At 42.9% G+C, this 15,713-nt stretch overlaps 1 protein-coding gene across 5 annotated transcripts in view; it reads left to right on the forward strand.

Moving 5' to 3' along the window:
- The window catches only part of agap2 (ArfGAP with GTPase domain, ankyrin repeat and PH domain 2), a 34,786-nt gene that overhangs the window by 14,962 nt on the left and 4,111 nt on the right, over positions 1-15,713 (forward strand). For 3 of the 5 annotated variants that reach the window (XM_015968192.3, XM_015968189.3, XM_054746026.2), the window contains exons 2-17: positions 2,438-2,496; positions 2,859-2,946; positions 3,075-3,160; positions 3,749-3,884; positions 5,618-5,752; positions 5,865-5,983; positions 6,707-6,856; positions 6,995-7,069; positions 7,349-7,453; positions 8,897-9,077; positions 9,300-9,425; positions 9,518-9,652; positions 11,308-11,367; positions 11,643-11,794; positions 14,633-14,723; positions 14,831-15,053. In XM_015968192.3, the coding sequence (XP_015823678.3) occupies positions 2,438-2,496; positions 2,859-2,946; positions 3,075-3,160; positions 3,749-3,884; positions 5,618-5,752; positions 5,865-5,983; positions 6,707-6,856; positions 6,995-7,069; positions 7,349-7,453; positions 8,897-9,077; positions 9,300-9,425; positions 9,518-9,652; positions 11,308-11,367; positions 11,643-11,794; positions 14,633-14,723; positions 14,831-15,053 (1,921 nt within the window). The remainder of the gene's footprint in view (positions 1-2,437; positions 2,497-2,858; positions 2,947-3,074; positions 3,161-3,748; positions 3,885-5,617; positions 5,753-5,864; positions 5,984-6,706; positions 6,857-6,994; positions 7,070-7,348; positions 7,454-8,896; positions 9,078-9,299; positions 9,426-9,517; positions 9,653-11,307; positions 11,368-11,642; positions 11,795-14,632; positions 14,724-14,830; positions 15,054-15,713) is intronic. The other 2 variants (XM_015968190.3, XM_015968191.3) reach the window with 2 other exon arrangements.

The following is a 15,713-nucleotide window of genomic DNA, read 5'->3' on the forward strand; positions in this document are numbered from 1 at the left end:
CATTTGTACTATGTGTGTGTCTCTGTGCATGTATGTGTCTGTGTGTGTGGATGTGTGCGTGTGTGTCCATGCGTGTGTGTGTGTGCATGTATGTGTATGTGTGTGTGCGTTTGATTTTTATCTGTTCATTCAGTCATTGTGTATTCAGACTGTTAAACATGCACACTGTGGATCCACTCATGTAGTGAGACTAGCCCTGCCAACTGCCGAAACACACACACACACACACACACACACACACACACACACACACACACACACACACACACACACACACACACACACACACACACACACACATTCTCAAGGCAAGAAGGAGTGTTGCCATGGCAACCGTCAGGCCTGCTGCTCGTGCTGCCGCTACTGGAGCACAGTCTGATGAAGCAGGATGGAGGAGGTTTTGTGTGTGTGTGTGTGTGTGTGTGTGTGTGTGTGTGTGTGTGTGTGTGTGTGTGTGTGTGTGTGTGTGTGTGTGTGTGTGCGCGCACGCGTGTGCATGTGTTTAAGAAAAGATGTTGGCACATGATAGCCTGGCAAGCCAGACTAAATAAATGTATTATTTAGTCTGGCAACGCTCCATTGACGGCTCTCGGTTGTGGGGCGGGTTCTACCGTTGTCTTTCAAATGATCTCCGCATTCCACTGGACAATGAATGTGACGTACTCTGGTTTCACTCTGTTGCATCATCCCACCCACCAGGCATATAGAGTGCTCTGATTGGCCCACAAAGCAGATAAAGCTCTGTGATTTGTTCACTAAGCAGATAGAGCACTATGATTGGCCCACCATTATGGCAATCACAGAGAGCTGTGATTGGCTAGCCAGAGTCCTGGTAGGAGCTGCGGAGGTTCCAGTGGAGCGTGCCTAGACCAAACTTTGCAAAGCAAGAATTTGGTCTAGTTCACTAGGCTAGGCACATGACTTAAAGAACAATATTTTAATAGAAAGAAACAAAGTCCAACATCAGCTACAGTTCAGTTTAGATGGAGATTTGAACGTGAATGGCTTTCCATAGTAATGTGTGTGTGCTGACTGTAGCAGAAGGACCCCACTGCAGCACCTGAATACCAAAAAGAGCTTTCTGTTGGAAAGACAGACTGAGACAAAGTCTCTCTCTCTCTCTCTCTCTCTCTCTCTCTCTCTCTCTCTCTCTCTCTCTCTCTCTCTCTCTCTCTCTCTCTCTCTCTCTCTCTCTCTCTCTCTCTCTCTCTCTCTCTCTCTCTCTCTCTCTCTCTCTCTCTCTCTCTCTCTCTCTCTCTCTCTCTCTCTCTCTCTCTCTCTCTCTCTCTCTCTCTCTCTCTCTCTCTCTCTCTCTCTCTCTCTCTCTCTCTCTCTCTCTCTCTCTCTCTCTCTCTCTCTCTCTCTCTCTCTCTCTCTCTCTCTCTCTCTCTCTCTCTCTCTCTCTCTCTCTCTCTCTCTCTCTCTCTCTCTCTCTCTCTCTCTCTCTCTCTCTCTCTCTCTCTGTGTGTGTGTGTGTGTGTGTGTGTGTGTGTGTGTGTGTGTGTGCCACAGGATTTGCCATTTATGTGACAGCCTGCAGCTCCAAGCCCCTTTCTTTTTTGGCTACAGTAGCCCATCATCACCAGCTGCAGGCGTCTGGCATCAGCCTGGCTGCTCCATACATACAGTCTGTGCCAGATTCACTTAAATCATCATTGTTATTGAGGGACTCATCACACACTCACACTGAGCACAGAGACATATTTCTGTCATAAGCACCTGCCAAACTCTCCAGGTCTCCTTCCTGACAAATTTTCTCTAATATATTGCTTTCATTTTTTACAAACCTTTTAGTATTTTACAAACAAAAAAGTCACCGGCCCTTGTTAAATAGAGACTGAAATCCTGTTGGATTAAAAATAGTTCAAGATGATTTCTTCTGAATGCTTATGTGTTAATTTCAAAGCGTAGTTCCACCAACAGCCACTAGAAGTTGATTCCAAATGATCTGCCTCCGTTTGGCTCATCTTAAAATGTCTCCCTTTTATAAAAGCAACTAAACTAAACTTCACACAAAAACTCAGGATCTGTGTTTTGGGTTTTTTTTTTTTTTTTTTTTTTTTTTTGCTGTAAAGCCTGTTTAGTCCTTCTTAATCGGAGCTATATTTGCGAGCATCAGAGTTTACTGGTTGTGTTTCTGAATAACTTTTCAAATGTTCTGTTGACTTCTCGTTGATGTTCTTTATTGGACAGAATGGCATTAGTCTCTCAAAGAGCTCATTGAAATGACCTCTAATGAAACTCCAGTGCATAAGGTACCGTCCCATTCCATCGTACTGCCTCCACCTATAAGCTGGTACCCCATTAGATAGACTCAGTCATCACTAAAAGGTCAGATTCCCTCTTCAAACAGGCGGTTTAGATGACAGCTTGTTTTACTGTTTGAAGATGAATCCACCACCGTGTCTCTGGCTAAACTTGAGCTCTTTCTCTTCAGTACAAATAGCCAACAGTCAGGAGTGGACACTGAGCAGATCCATCCCTGAGCTGAGACTGGTGAGTGAAACACTAAAAGAAAGCACAAAGGTTTCACACTGATCTCCCTTCAGAAAGCAGAAATTGTTGACTTTATTTATACTAAACTTATCAAGGAGCTCAAATTTAGAAATGAGCTTGTCTGACACATCTTTTCCTTCTTTAGGCATGACTTTTGAAGACCTGTAAATATCACAACACTGCTTCAACTATTCTCACATTTCTTTACACAGATATGAAACAGTAAAACGGCGATTATGAAAAATTTAATAAGTGACTAAATTAAATGTGATGGAGAATCTAAGCCTAAATATAGGTATGAACGTTCTATGTCTGACAGAAAATTTCATTTTTTGTGTTTTCTTCCTCCATTTTTCTCTCAGGGCATTCTGGGAAGTTTGAACAGTGGCAGGTCAGCGCTGGTGAACAAATACATCACAGGCAGTTATGTTGCAGCTGACAAACGTGATGGTAAATACTATCTTCTAAACAGAAACAACTGTTTGTCTTACTTAGAGGAACTGTTTGTCAGTGATGGATCATCCTCCAGTCGTCGTGCTGCAGATTGACTTGTCTGTCATTGTCACTGTCCTTGTCAGGTGGACGGTATAAAAAAGACGTTCTGGTGGATGGTCAGAGTCATTTATTACTGATCCGGGAGGAACCTGGATCACCTGATACACAGGTGCTTAACTTACATACACAAAAGACCCATTACTCTCATGTATTGTTCTGAAATCTGTACGTGTGTGTTAGTGAGTACTTTTTCTTTACCAAGATAATCCATCCCACCTCACAGGTGTGGCATATCAAGGGGCTGATTAGACAGCATAAATAATGTACAGGTGTGCCTTAAACTGCCCACAATAAAAGGTCACCCTGACATGTGCACAGTTTTGCTTTATGGGGGCTGGTGTGGCCACCACCAGATACTGGTGGAATTTGTGATTAATCTTCAGGTGGCAGGCGGACAAGGAAAAACCCACAAAATGAAAAACTTCTAATTATGATGGTAGAGATGAGCTCCATCAGTCAGGATCTGGATGAGAACTTGACAAATAGCATCTCAGGATGGACTACAGAGGTTTAGAAGAAAGACCAGCACAGGAAATATCGAGATTTTACATAAACTTCATGTATTTTCCAAAATTCCTTTAAAATTAATTTAATTATTAACATTATACTACAACAACCACATAGATATTTGACAAAATTATTTATAAGGACTTGAAAACCCGGACAGCTAACGCCTCCTTCTGCTATGCTGTTCCAGTTCTGCAGCTGGGCTGATGCAGTGATCCTGGTCTTCAGTCTGGAGAATGAGGCCAGTTTCCAGGAGTTGTACCAGCTCTACAGCCAGCTCAGCATACATCGCTCAGATATTCCAGTCATCGTTGTGGGCACTCAAGGTGTGCCCTCAAATCACTTCACATTCCATGTTTGAATGTTTTACACATTCTGTGGCTGAAGCTTTGTCCCCTGATGATGTCAGATGTGCTTTGCTGCTACTTTGATGCTTAGAGTTTCTATGCTTAGCTATTTCAAGTCCTCGGGTAATTATCAGTCACATTCTGCGCCCCAAACACACACACACACACGCGCGCACACACACACACACACACACACACACACACACACAATGTACATGAGAGTCTAGTTACTGAAGGAATGGTTCTCTACAAGGACTTAGTCATCATCTTATCTTCACTTTGAAGAACCATTCAAAAACTTTGATTTGTCATGAATGTCATATCTCCAGCATTAGCCACCAACAGAAACAGCTCAGGTCAGATAAAGCTACACAGATCTAGGTCACACTGAAAATTAGCATTCATAGACTCACCTATCATGGCATATGATGGGGAAGGTGGTTGGTTTAGTATCCAGGATAGAGCAGACCACGTCTCAGCTAGTAGAAGTTAACCATTTGCTTTAGTAACTCCTTCAGACTTGTGTTATGAAGATTAAGCTGGATTTATACTTCTTCGTCAGCTCGAAAAAGGAGAGACACGCACTCACGGACAGAGACATTTTGCCCTCGTACTTCTCCGTCTCCTGGGGAGTGTCGCAAAGCAATTCCCCGCCAAGACAACAGAGGGCGTAGCTCTGTTCTGTGGTATCCTGTCATGTATCCGGTCCAAGATAGTGTGTTTATATTGTGTTTTTCTTTTGTGTATAAAGACTTTTTAACACAGACAAATTTGTTTCTCCTTCTCCTCCACCTCTTCATGGGCTTGCCACCTCTAAACCCACGTTTCCTGTCATTTTCGTCCACAAATAAAATGCTTGCTGTGCATCTTTTCACTCCTCCAGTCACGGGGGAATTAAACGTTCATATTCTTAGAGTTTTTTTCGCGAGGTATTCTTCAAGCTTCTCCGTGTCTGCCGCTAGTTATCCTCGGGTCTCTTTATATTTTTGAGGGCGCAGTGGCGGTGGTGTAGACGACAGCAGCGTCCTGACCAATCACAAGCTTGCGTTCTCCGTCTCGACGGTCGGATGTTTAGAAAAGAGAGCTCGACTCCGTCCGTCCTTGCGAACCTGCTGGAGAGCTCTGGCAAGGACGGATAATGGTGTTGCATGTCTCTGCACTGACGCAGATGCAGAAGCATCACTCAGGCTTGAGACCTTAACATTGCTAAGCAAACATCAATGTTGCCTACAGGGAGAAGGAAGGACAGAGCTGGGAGATGAGAAACATGATGTCAGCTATGGAGTTCTCCAAGGATGCTGCCTTGGTTCATTAAAGTTTTCATCATGCTGTACATGCTCTCTGCTGGTGCTCTCACCAGAAACCACAACATGTTTCCAAATATGTGCCGATGACACCAAACTGTACAGTTTCCGTCTCATACTAAACATTAATAAAAACAAGTCTCTTTCTCCTTGGAAACATTGAAAACTAATGCCATCCGTGTCTCTGACAGATGCATAAAACTGATTCACATATTTCTTTTTTTATTAATAATAGTAATAGATCAGAGTTACTTAACGCTTTTACCCAAGGCACTTTACACTCATACTGGTCTCTCATTGATACATCTGAGTTTGACTACCAGTGCTATTTAAATAAATGTTATATGTTTTTAGCTGATGGGATAAAGTGCACCACCATGTTAATTCTCACTGGTCTGGTTTGTTAAGATAAAATCAGCAACACCAACCCTCGTGTGATTGAAGATCAGAGAGCCAGACAGCTATGTATCGATGTGCGACACTCCCTGTTCTACGAGACCTGCGCCACCTACGGGTTCAACGTCGACAGAGTGTTTTCAGAGGGTGAGTTGGCTCATTGTAACGATACAAATGTAAACATGCAAAAGTAAGAAACTGATGATAAACTACCTGTCAGCTGAGTGAAACTTTGAGCAGCAGCCTGTATGTTTTGCAGCTGCCCAGAAGATCGTAGCACAGAGAAAACAGGCAGCACTGCTGGCCTGCAAATCTCTGCCCAATTCCCCCAGTCACTCTGGAGGCTCCACACCTGGATCAGCATCATTCCCTGGACAGGTAACACATCTCACCCCATTCTTAAGAAAAAACCCTGTGATCCGTCAGCCCAAAAAATGATGACAGTTTAAAATAAATGTAGTTTTATTTAAAAAAAAAAATCTGAAACGGTTTAAATAAAGCTAGTCAAAGTCAGAGTGTCCAGTTGTGCAGGATTCACCATCATCTAATTAAAGACCTAGGGTGTGTTGGGAAATGAAGGAATTGTAGTTGTTTGGGTTAAATCTGTGTGGTCTCACTCCAGCATAAACCGTTTGGTGTTGTCGAACGCCTTTCAGCTACAGACACGGGACTTTTTTTTATCTCAGCATCGCTAAACCTGATGGAGCTACAGCTGGGTTTGCTTTAGCTGAGATGAGCTGTTACAACATCATGACCTACGTGGATTTTTTCAAAATTTTAGATAAAATCTACCAAAGGGATTATGGGATGTTTTGGTAACATTCGTGAGTTAAATGTGGAGCTCTGTCTGGACGGTTTTGACTCGGAACAGATGAAGAAAACTCCTCAGATCTTTGGGGACGACACCTATAAAGTCTGGTTTTGAATACATCTCAGATGTGTTCTATCACTCACCGTCGCTGGCACCACTCACTCATGAGGATCGACCACTCACCCTCTCGATCTTCATCCATTTGTTGTCAATCAACTCATCGTCACTCTCTCCACCTCCCCCTCCCTTCTCATTTTCATCCCCCTTGTCCCCTTTCCTCCCCATCTCAGGCCAGTAATGGCCCCAGTAGCAGCTACGCCTCGCTCCCCTCCACCCCCGTGGTGAGTCACAGAGAGCTGCGAGCTGCTCAGGTGGAGGGGGGAGGCAGCACCAACTCACGGCTGCAGAAAAGCATTCCCAGGCGACCCTCCCTGTTTAAGGTCAGTCACTGCCGTCTGGTTGTTGCTTCTGGTCACTCCTCCGACATTCTCACTCCATCCTCGCCTCCCCCGACCGGCTCTGATGAAATCATCTGTTTAACACCATAAATGTTTATTTTCATTTTCCGTTGTTTTCAGAATCGAGACTCTGATAAGAAAACAAGTGACTCTAAAGCTGACCTGAGCAGCATGCGTGGGGCTCCAATCAAACAGGTTTGTGAGTTTTTTTCAAAAACTCATGACTCTGAAAGACCCGTTCCATTTTCCTAAACTAGGAGGAAGCAATACTCATCTATTTATTTCATTCTTACATAAGCTGCAACATAAATGTTCTTTTGTTTCATCCTCTCAGGTTTATTAATAGAAATACTCTCAGCTATTCTCGTCTAGCTCTTTTTATAATGCTGCAACACTTTGAAGGAATCATTGTTGGCTCTAAATTTAGTCAGACTGGTGCTGTTAGTGCCATGACCTCGCTGTTGTTTTCAACAGGCCATCCTGTGGAAGAGAAGTGGAAGCTCTCTGAATAAAGAGTGGAAGAAGAAATACGTCACCCTGTCGAACAACGGCACGCTGTCTTATCACTCCAGCTCCAGTGTAAGTGAAACAGCCACGCACGGATCAATGCAGCAGTAAAACATGGTGGCGCGTCCGTGGACTCGCCGGACAGCCGTCACGGGGAGAGGTGATTTGTAGATTTACAGATTCAACACCACAGAGGAATCGACCTCACGAAATATTCACCCTTTGTTCAGGCAGTACGCCGAGCACCCTTAAAGGGGCAGCATCTTCCCTGAGGCTGTGAGGCTCATCAACTCAGAACATTTTATCATTCTAGATCTCCAGCAGCTTTGAATGTCAACATAAATCAACATTTAATCAAATTTATCTTAAAAGGTATCAAGTCTCAAATGTGGGGCTTCACATGCAGCTTGTACATATATGGCTCTGAAGAGTTTTTAGTTTCATGAAAGTCAGACCATACAGCTGTTAGATGGCAGAGTGACCCACCATTTTGAGCTTGATCTTCCAGTTTTTAAAAGGAACATAAAGACTAGGAAGCATGCTGCTGGCTGGCTCTTCCTTTAAAAAACATGTTTACTGCTTGGCAACCCCCCCATCCACACACACACACACACACACACACACACACACACACACACACACACACACACACACACACACACACACACACACACACACACACACACACACACACACACACACATGTCCCAGCGTTCCTTTTTTCTTTAGTTGGCAGACTAAAACCATTTTTCATTAGCAGAAACATCCAGAGCGAAGCAGCAGAAACTTGTTTTTTCTGCACTGGACAAATAACAGAACCTACTCCAGGGGCGTGGAGGAGAACTAATAGGTGGCCGGGTAAAAGAATCAATAGCATCCAGTTTCAGTGAAGCATCATATTATCTTTCTCTTAGCTGACATGCATCACTGTCAGGCTGTGAACGTTATGCTGATGTCATTTGTACTTTGACCTTTTATATTATTTACATTCATCATTGGAATAATGGCAACATTTGATATTTGCCCTTTTAGCTTTACAATTATTCACTTAAACATTAATAGAATTCATTTGTATCTGAGAATAAGAACACACTTGTTAACTTTTGCAAATTAGAGCTGAGAGGGTTAACAGGATTGTGCAGGTTAGCTTTATTTGTCAGTGAACCAGTATCCCGGAACAATGAAATGTAGTTTTAGTACAACCATCCCAAGATCAGACATTAAGCACATGAAGCATGTAGAAAAAAAACTATTTCACTGAGGGCATGTGGCCACCTTTATTTGATATTTGATCTCACGGGCCAATTGAAAATAGATCACGGGCCAAATTTGGCCCGAGGGCCTGAGTTTGATACCTGTAATCCAATATATGACTGCTTTGATTCTCTACATTAAAGATTATTTAGTCATTCCAAAATACGCAATATATATTCAGCAACAAATTTAGGTTGTGAGGTCCTGGTTAGGCAGTCAAATAAAATTAGTAAATTAATTAAGTTTTTAACCTTTTCTTAGGACTATACGCAGAATACTCACAGGAAAGAGATCGACCTGCTGCGTGTGACAGTTAAAGTTCCAGGGAAACGTCCTCCTAGAGCCGTGGCTCCCTCAGGCCCCTCACCTACACCCCATGTTGCTGTACCTGGAGTTAACGGGCTCAGCAAGGAGACAACAGTGGCTGACATCACCAGCACAGGTACTTCCTCCTGAGCACACATCAACCACCAGTGAGGACACATAGAAGTCCTTCAGAAGAGCTGTTCTCATTCCCACTAGGGTATTGGCTCTCAGACCCAAATGAAGACATGATAATGAAGCAGAGCGATGCTCACATTTCTTCTGGACATAGAAAGAGACTTCCTGTTGAATGATGAGATTATAAACAGGAAGTAATCTTGTTTCTTCTTCTGGTCTTCAGTTCCTCAGCTGTGTCCAGCCACTCTCTCTGTGGCTGATGACCGCTCCGGTGGTTTGTCTCATCAGGGAGGTGATAAAGGACTTCAGCGTTGTCCCTCTTCATTGTCCACTGAAGCACAAAGTGTTGGTTAGTACAAGTCTCAAGTCTCTTTATATTTCTGGTTATAGTTGTGCTTGAACCACAAAAATCTCTAATGTGTTATATGTCTCTGATGTCAGACGGTCTGGAAGGGACCGCTGGTACCTTTACTGGAAAAGATCCAGGCCAGTCGTCACCCATGAGCGACAGGAAGAAGAACCGAAGGAAGAAGAGCATGAATCAGAAAGGAGATACAGCTGTCGGACAAGCTGAGGGTAAAACCACCTTCTCTGTCCTTGATACCAACACTATAAAAATGTAATCCTAACATTAGTAACTCCTGGTTTTCTTCACACCATGTTTAAAGATTAAACAATGCATCTTTTGTGCTACTTTATTGTCTCTGCCTCTAAAAACAAACAAACAAACAAACAAACAAACAGTGTTTGGTTTTAAAATTCTGTGCCTAAAACAAGCCACTTCAAAAAGTCCCCTTTTGTGATGTCACAAACTGAGAAACTACATGCAAGAGAGCGTTTCTGCTGGAGAAGCACCAGCTCTACTCTGAGCCCCTCCTAAGCTTCACAGCTTGTAGGAGCCTGAGTGGGGGAGGGGTGGGCATGACCAGCTCCAGCTTGTTTTGTTAAAAAGACAGAGCCCTAAAATGGCTCATTCTGAAAGATGCGATAACGGTTGAGAATAAGACTGAAAAAAAGATGAAAACTCTTTAATATGAGAGAGATTTTGCATCAAGTACTTTCTAAACATGTTTGGATTGACCGTAGAACTGTTATGATCTAAGAACAATTGCCATATGTCCCCTTTAATTTTAGCCTGACTCAGTTTGTCTGAGCATTATCTTCTAATTACCAAAATCTGGATTACGGGGGAAGCAGTGCTCTTCTTCTGCTCCTCTTCACCAGACCTCAAGGCATTTAAACTGATACTCCCAGATCCAGAGTAGACAATTCAATTCAATTCAATTCAATTCAATTCAATTCAATTCAATTCAATTCAATTCATTTCAGTTCACTTCAATTCAGTTTATTTATATAGACCAAATCACAAAAAGAGTCATCTCAAGGCACTTCACAAAGTAAACATTCCAATAGAGTTCAGTTCATTAACCCAATCAGTACAAAGTTTCCATAAAAAGAAACCCAGCAGGTTGCATCGACTCACTGACTAGCGTCAGAGTCTTTACAGCAATCCTCATACTAAGCAAGCATGTAGCGACAGTAGAGAGGAAAAGTCCCTTTTAACAGGAAGAAACCTCCAGAGGAGCCATCCGCCACGAATCACTGGGGATGGAGAAGACAGAGCAGACACACTCCCACACCAACCAACACACACACACACCCACACCTACCGACACACACCAACGCTTCCACTCATTGTTGGTTTTGTAAGGCATCATTGTTTGGCCCAAAAATGAAAAATTCAAGCAGTAATGCTTAAATTCAAAATGGCTTTTCAGCAGCAGCTACTGTACAGAGACTGCCTCCATGTTAGCATCAGAGTGAGTAAAAAGCTACGGGGAGAGTCAAGCCTAGGTCCACACGTCTTTTGTTGTCCGTGACTTGAGGCATGAACATGTTTTTAAACTCATTTGTTTTGCATATTTGCAACTGTAGCTTAAATCTGCTATACCTGATAGCATCCTTGCAATGGTTAGGTTAACGTAAAAGGTTGGAAAACTGTGAAGGGAACATAGGTTGCAGGTTTTCTGGGATGCTGGACGAGCCACCTACAGGGTCAGCCCCTGCATCGGGGTCCCATCATGTCATGGCTGACCTGGTTCTTACAAACATTACTTGTTGGTTTTGTGTTCTGCCAGATTGTTGAAGGTGCCTGTATTTTTAAAGATTTCTTAACAGCTTACCATCCATGTCTGTTCTCTTTTTCCTTGTGCTTGTCTCTCGCTCTGCAGCCAAACGCAAAATGTGGAAATTAAAGAGCTTTGGTAGCTTGAGAAACATTAATAAGACAGGTAACACCCGAGGGAGATGCTGCTGACTCAGCATGTGCTCCGATCTACATAAAGCAACTTTCCTGCAGCTATTTCCATTTTTGTGTTCTTGGTATTCATCATCATGTCGAGCATGAGTTATCATTTGACTTGTTCTCACTGAAATAACCCAGACGTGTTTTTTTTCACCCTCCATCCAACTGTTTGGTGCTGGTTTACATTTCTTTAACAAACACTTCCTCTCCAAATTCCTGCTAATCATGCACTTTTCCCTGCTTTTTGTTTTGTACTTACAGATGAAGAGAATGCAGATTTTATTATAATTTCATTTACTGGACAAACTTGGCACTTTGAGGCTCAGAGCATGGAGGAAAGGGACTCGTGGGTGTCGGCCATAGAGAGCCAGATCCTGGCGAGCTTGCAGTCCTGTGAGAGTGGCAGAAACAAGGTAAAATCATTACTGACATCATCCAGCTGCTATGGAGCAGAAATCATCTCTTCTGTTTGTTGCTATGATCTGAGCTGTAGAGCTTTTTCACACAACTCAATAAAAAGAAATCCAGGTTTTTATTTTTTTATTTTTGTAAGATGACTAAATTTTGCTTGAAAATGTTTTAGAGATCTTGAATGTCAGTGATTCTAAAAACCCCCTTATGTTCTTATCAGACATTCTCACCTGTGTGAGAAAACAAATGCATACACTATTAGGGTCTGACTAATGAGGGATGAAACCGGGAAGAGGTGATAGGCAGACTGGTTAATGGATGAAGAACAGGATGGTTGAGGAGAACAATGAGCAGTGAACACGAGGAGGAAACTGATTACTGCTGATTTAACTGCAGCATGTAGTTGGGGGAAAACAGAATTACAATACAGTCACACATACCTTTGTTCAAGAGACGTATTTAAGCAAAGAAAATGAATAACTTGTGAATTACAACTGCGGTCTCAGACATCAGCGGCCCACAGCTGATTGGTTGTTGACACACGATGCTTCGGATGCAGAAACTAAAACAGTTCAGTTGTTTCAGGCAGACTAGAGAAGCCAGGAACTCGCTTGATTTCAGTTATACGAGTCCTGACTTGGAAAAACGACTTGTGAACATCTTGTAATGTAGAGTAATTAATACCGTAAATATGTTTGCATCCTAAATTCTGGTTCCTAAAGTAAAATGGTAGAAATCTGGAACAATAATAGAATCACACACAGCTCTGGCTAATTAGCATGCTAACGAATAATGTGCTGAGGTCTATTTCCTTCCATGATGAATCTCACTACTGATTAAATTATGAATTCCTCTTCAGCAACCAGGAAACAGTGAGAATCTTTAAAAACCTGTTGTCTCCCATAGCTTGAGTTATCTGTGAAATCCCAGCTCAGGCTTTGCTGTTCAGACTAATGTTCCTACATTTTAAATTAGCTCTCATTCATCCATAATAAATCCAGGGCCAGATTAACACTTCGTTGTACCCTGGGCAACAATATTCAAGGGCCCCATCTTCACGACCCAAGGATCACCATAATATGGTCACATACAGAATATTTTACTGTAATATGCAGTAAATATACTCAATACTTGAATGCCTGGCATCAGGTAACCCGCTCAGGGTAACCTTTGACCCACCTTGTGTAGACTGGCCAATGAGGAGAGGGTCTTAACTTGAGGCCCTCTCGTCATTGGTCAGTCTGCACGAGACTGACTCTCAACTGACGTTCAGAGTCATGGGCAGCGAAGCGTCTCTGTGCAGCGCAAAAGCCCGGGTGGACAGTTTGTTTAATACAGGGTGATCATATTTCCATTTCCAAAAAAGAGGACAGGGGATCTGTGCCTATGACATCACACTATGGCAACGCCACACAAACAACTTTGGGACCCATTTTTTGTAAGAACTAAACTAATATCAGATTCTGCCAATAAAAGGGCTCTAAAACAATTTGTATGTAAATATTTAGTATATTTACTGCAAAATCTCATTTTTCTGCTTTAGTGCTGCAACAAGGTTTTATTAATAATAAATTATTATACCTTTTGTTTTACTAAAGCATCGGTAAGCTTCCTGTGCACAGATTATTAAGGGTGCTTGTTTCAGCTGTGAGATTAGACGATAGGATCAATGAAAAAATAAGTTGTCACAGACTCCATGGAAACTTTCAGAGAATCCACAAATAGTGGCTTTCAAATGGTTTTGTTACTTTTAGCAAGTTTAGAAAAGCAGCAGATGAGACAGCATGCCTGATAGTTTAGTTTTTCATCTGATAATATTAGAACATGTCAGTAATGTCTGAGGGGCTTTTACAAACACTGTATGACTAATACTGCTGGACAGGGTTTGAAGGGGGGGGGGGGCATTTTGCCTTGGCCCCCAAAATGTCTTGAAACAGCCCTGGCTGTGTGACTGAGTGTTGAAGGTGATCTGAATCAGATGTATAAATATGACATGTGTAGAACTTATTGTTTTATACAGGTAGAAACGTGTAGTGGAGATGAATCTACCTACATTTTACTTTTTGTTTTGTTTTCTTGTTTTTATTTAACTATTTCCTGTCCTGTCTGTCTCTCATCTTCCTGCATCTCCTCTAAACTCTCCAGAAAAACTGTTGCCTGGGTTCTTACTTTTTCACCTCATCAGTTACTTTTGAGCAGATCAAAGGGATCTCCTGACCACAAAGCGGAGAGTGCGTTTTCGATGCTGCGTCAGTGAGGTGAAATCACCGCACCACAGGTGATGAGCTCCGCAGTAGCAGAGCGTTTCAGGCGCAAATAAGACAGAAAATAGAGAACATGTGCGGACATGAACAATCGTGTGTTAATTATAGTTTTTTGGTTGCGCCACTTTGAGAATGGACCGTGCGCTGGACGCAGCAGCCTGGAGCGCTGCGCAACAACGCGCTGTGCCGCTCTCTGTGCTCTCTGCTCAAAAGACTCCATAAATGATGTAATATCGGTAGAAAACTTTTTTCCGGCTCACCTGGAGGTTTAGGATATCCAGCTCCCCCATAATTCGATCCCTGCTCCTGCAAAAGCCGGACATTTTCATCAATACAAGAACTCCCAGTCCGGACGCCCCGGACAGAGAGTGAAAAGTGGACATGTCCGGGGAAAACAGGACGTACGGTCACCATAGTCCTCATAAAGCGGGAAATTACAGATACAGTATTTTGCTCGTGCCCTTGCTGCCCTGGGCCCTTTAGAGTTTGTGGGCCCTGGGCAATTGCCCAGTTGCCCATATGGTTAATCCGGCCCTGAATAAATCCATAATAAATGTTTCAAACATGTGTCTGCAGAACCGGAGGAGCAGTCAGAGTGAGGCTGTAGCCCTGCAGGGCATCAGAAACACCAAAGGGAACAGTCTGTGTGTGGACTGTGAAGCTCCCAGTAAGTCCTCACAGAGAACAACTACACTTAACCACACAGCTCTCAGCATTAATCTTCCTTTGAAGTGCTCTAGTTTCTAGCCAGTGTCCCTTTGTCTTGTCTCTTAGGTCCCACCTGGGCCAGTCTCAACCTGGGAGCTCTCATCTGCATCGAATGTTCAGGGATCCACCGAAACCTGGGCACCCATCTGTCACGTGTTCGCTCTCTGGACCTGGACGACTGGCCTGGAGAGCTCACACAGGTTCTGGCTGCCATTGGAAATCACATGGCCAACAGCATCTGGGAGAGTTGCACTCAGGGCCGGACCAAACCCACACCCAACGCAACACGGTGGGTTCAACCAAGCCATCACTGTCATAAAGACTTAAAGCTCACTGAAGACATCTTTAAAGTGCAAACTCACTGAGAAACCGTTTTTACTTGTTATCCTTTAAATACAATCGATCACTCTGAGTTTTTCATGAAGGCTGAACATGAAAATAGTCTCCTACACCAATCTCCTGCATTAGTTTCTGATTGAAAATCCTGACACATCAATGTCACTGTCACTTAACATTCATGGACTCACCCATCTTGACTCATCACGGGGAAGGCTGTTGTTGGTTTAGCGTCCAGGAAACAGCGGAGAACGTCTCGACTAGCAGAAGCTAATTATTAGCATTAGCAACTCCACAACATGAGACATTTTTTCCACACAGACAGGGGCCGATTTAGGACTAAAGAAGATCCGGGGCTTAACACCATCGACATATAAATATATATACACACACACGACACGCATACATCATATATATTTGTCTTGTACCACATAATTTTTAATCTGAAGCTACATATTAAGCACATTCAGGGCAGAGTATTGTTCCTGTTAGTGTTTAGTGTGAGATGATAGTAAATATTCCCTTTCTTTCTCCAACAACTTTACCTGATAGTAAGCTAACTTTAGGCAAACCAGCAGCACAACAAATATTTTCAAATAAGACTCACAAACCT

Source organism: Nothobranchius furzeri, chromosome 15, assembly GCF_043380555.1.
Source record: "Nothobranchius furzeri strain GRZ-AD chromosome 15, NfurGRZ-RIMD1, whole genome shotgun sequence".
In the NCBI taxonomy this organism is placed as follows: Eukaryota; Metazoa; Chordata; class Actinopteri; order Cyprinodontiformes; family Nothobranchiidae; genus Nothobranchius; species Nothobranchius furzeri.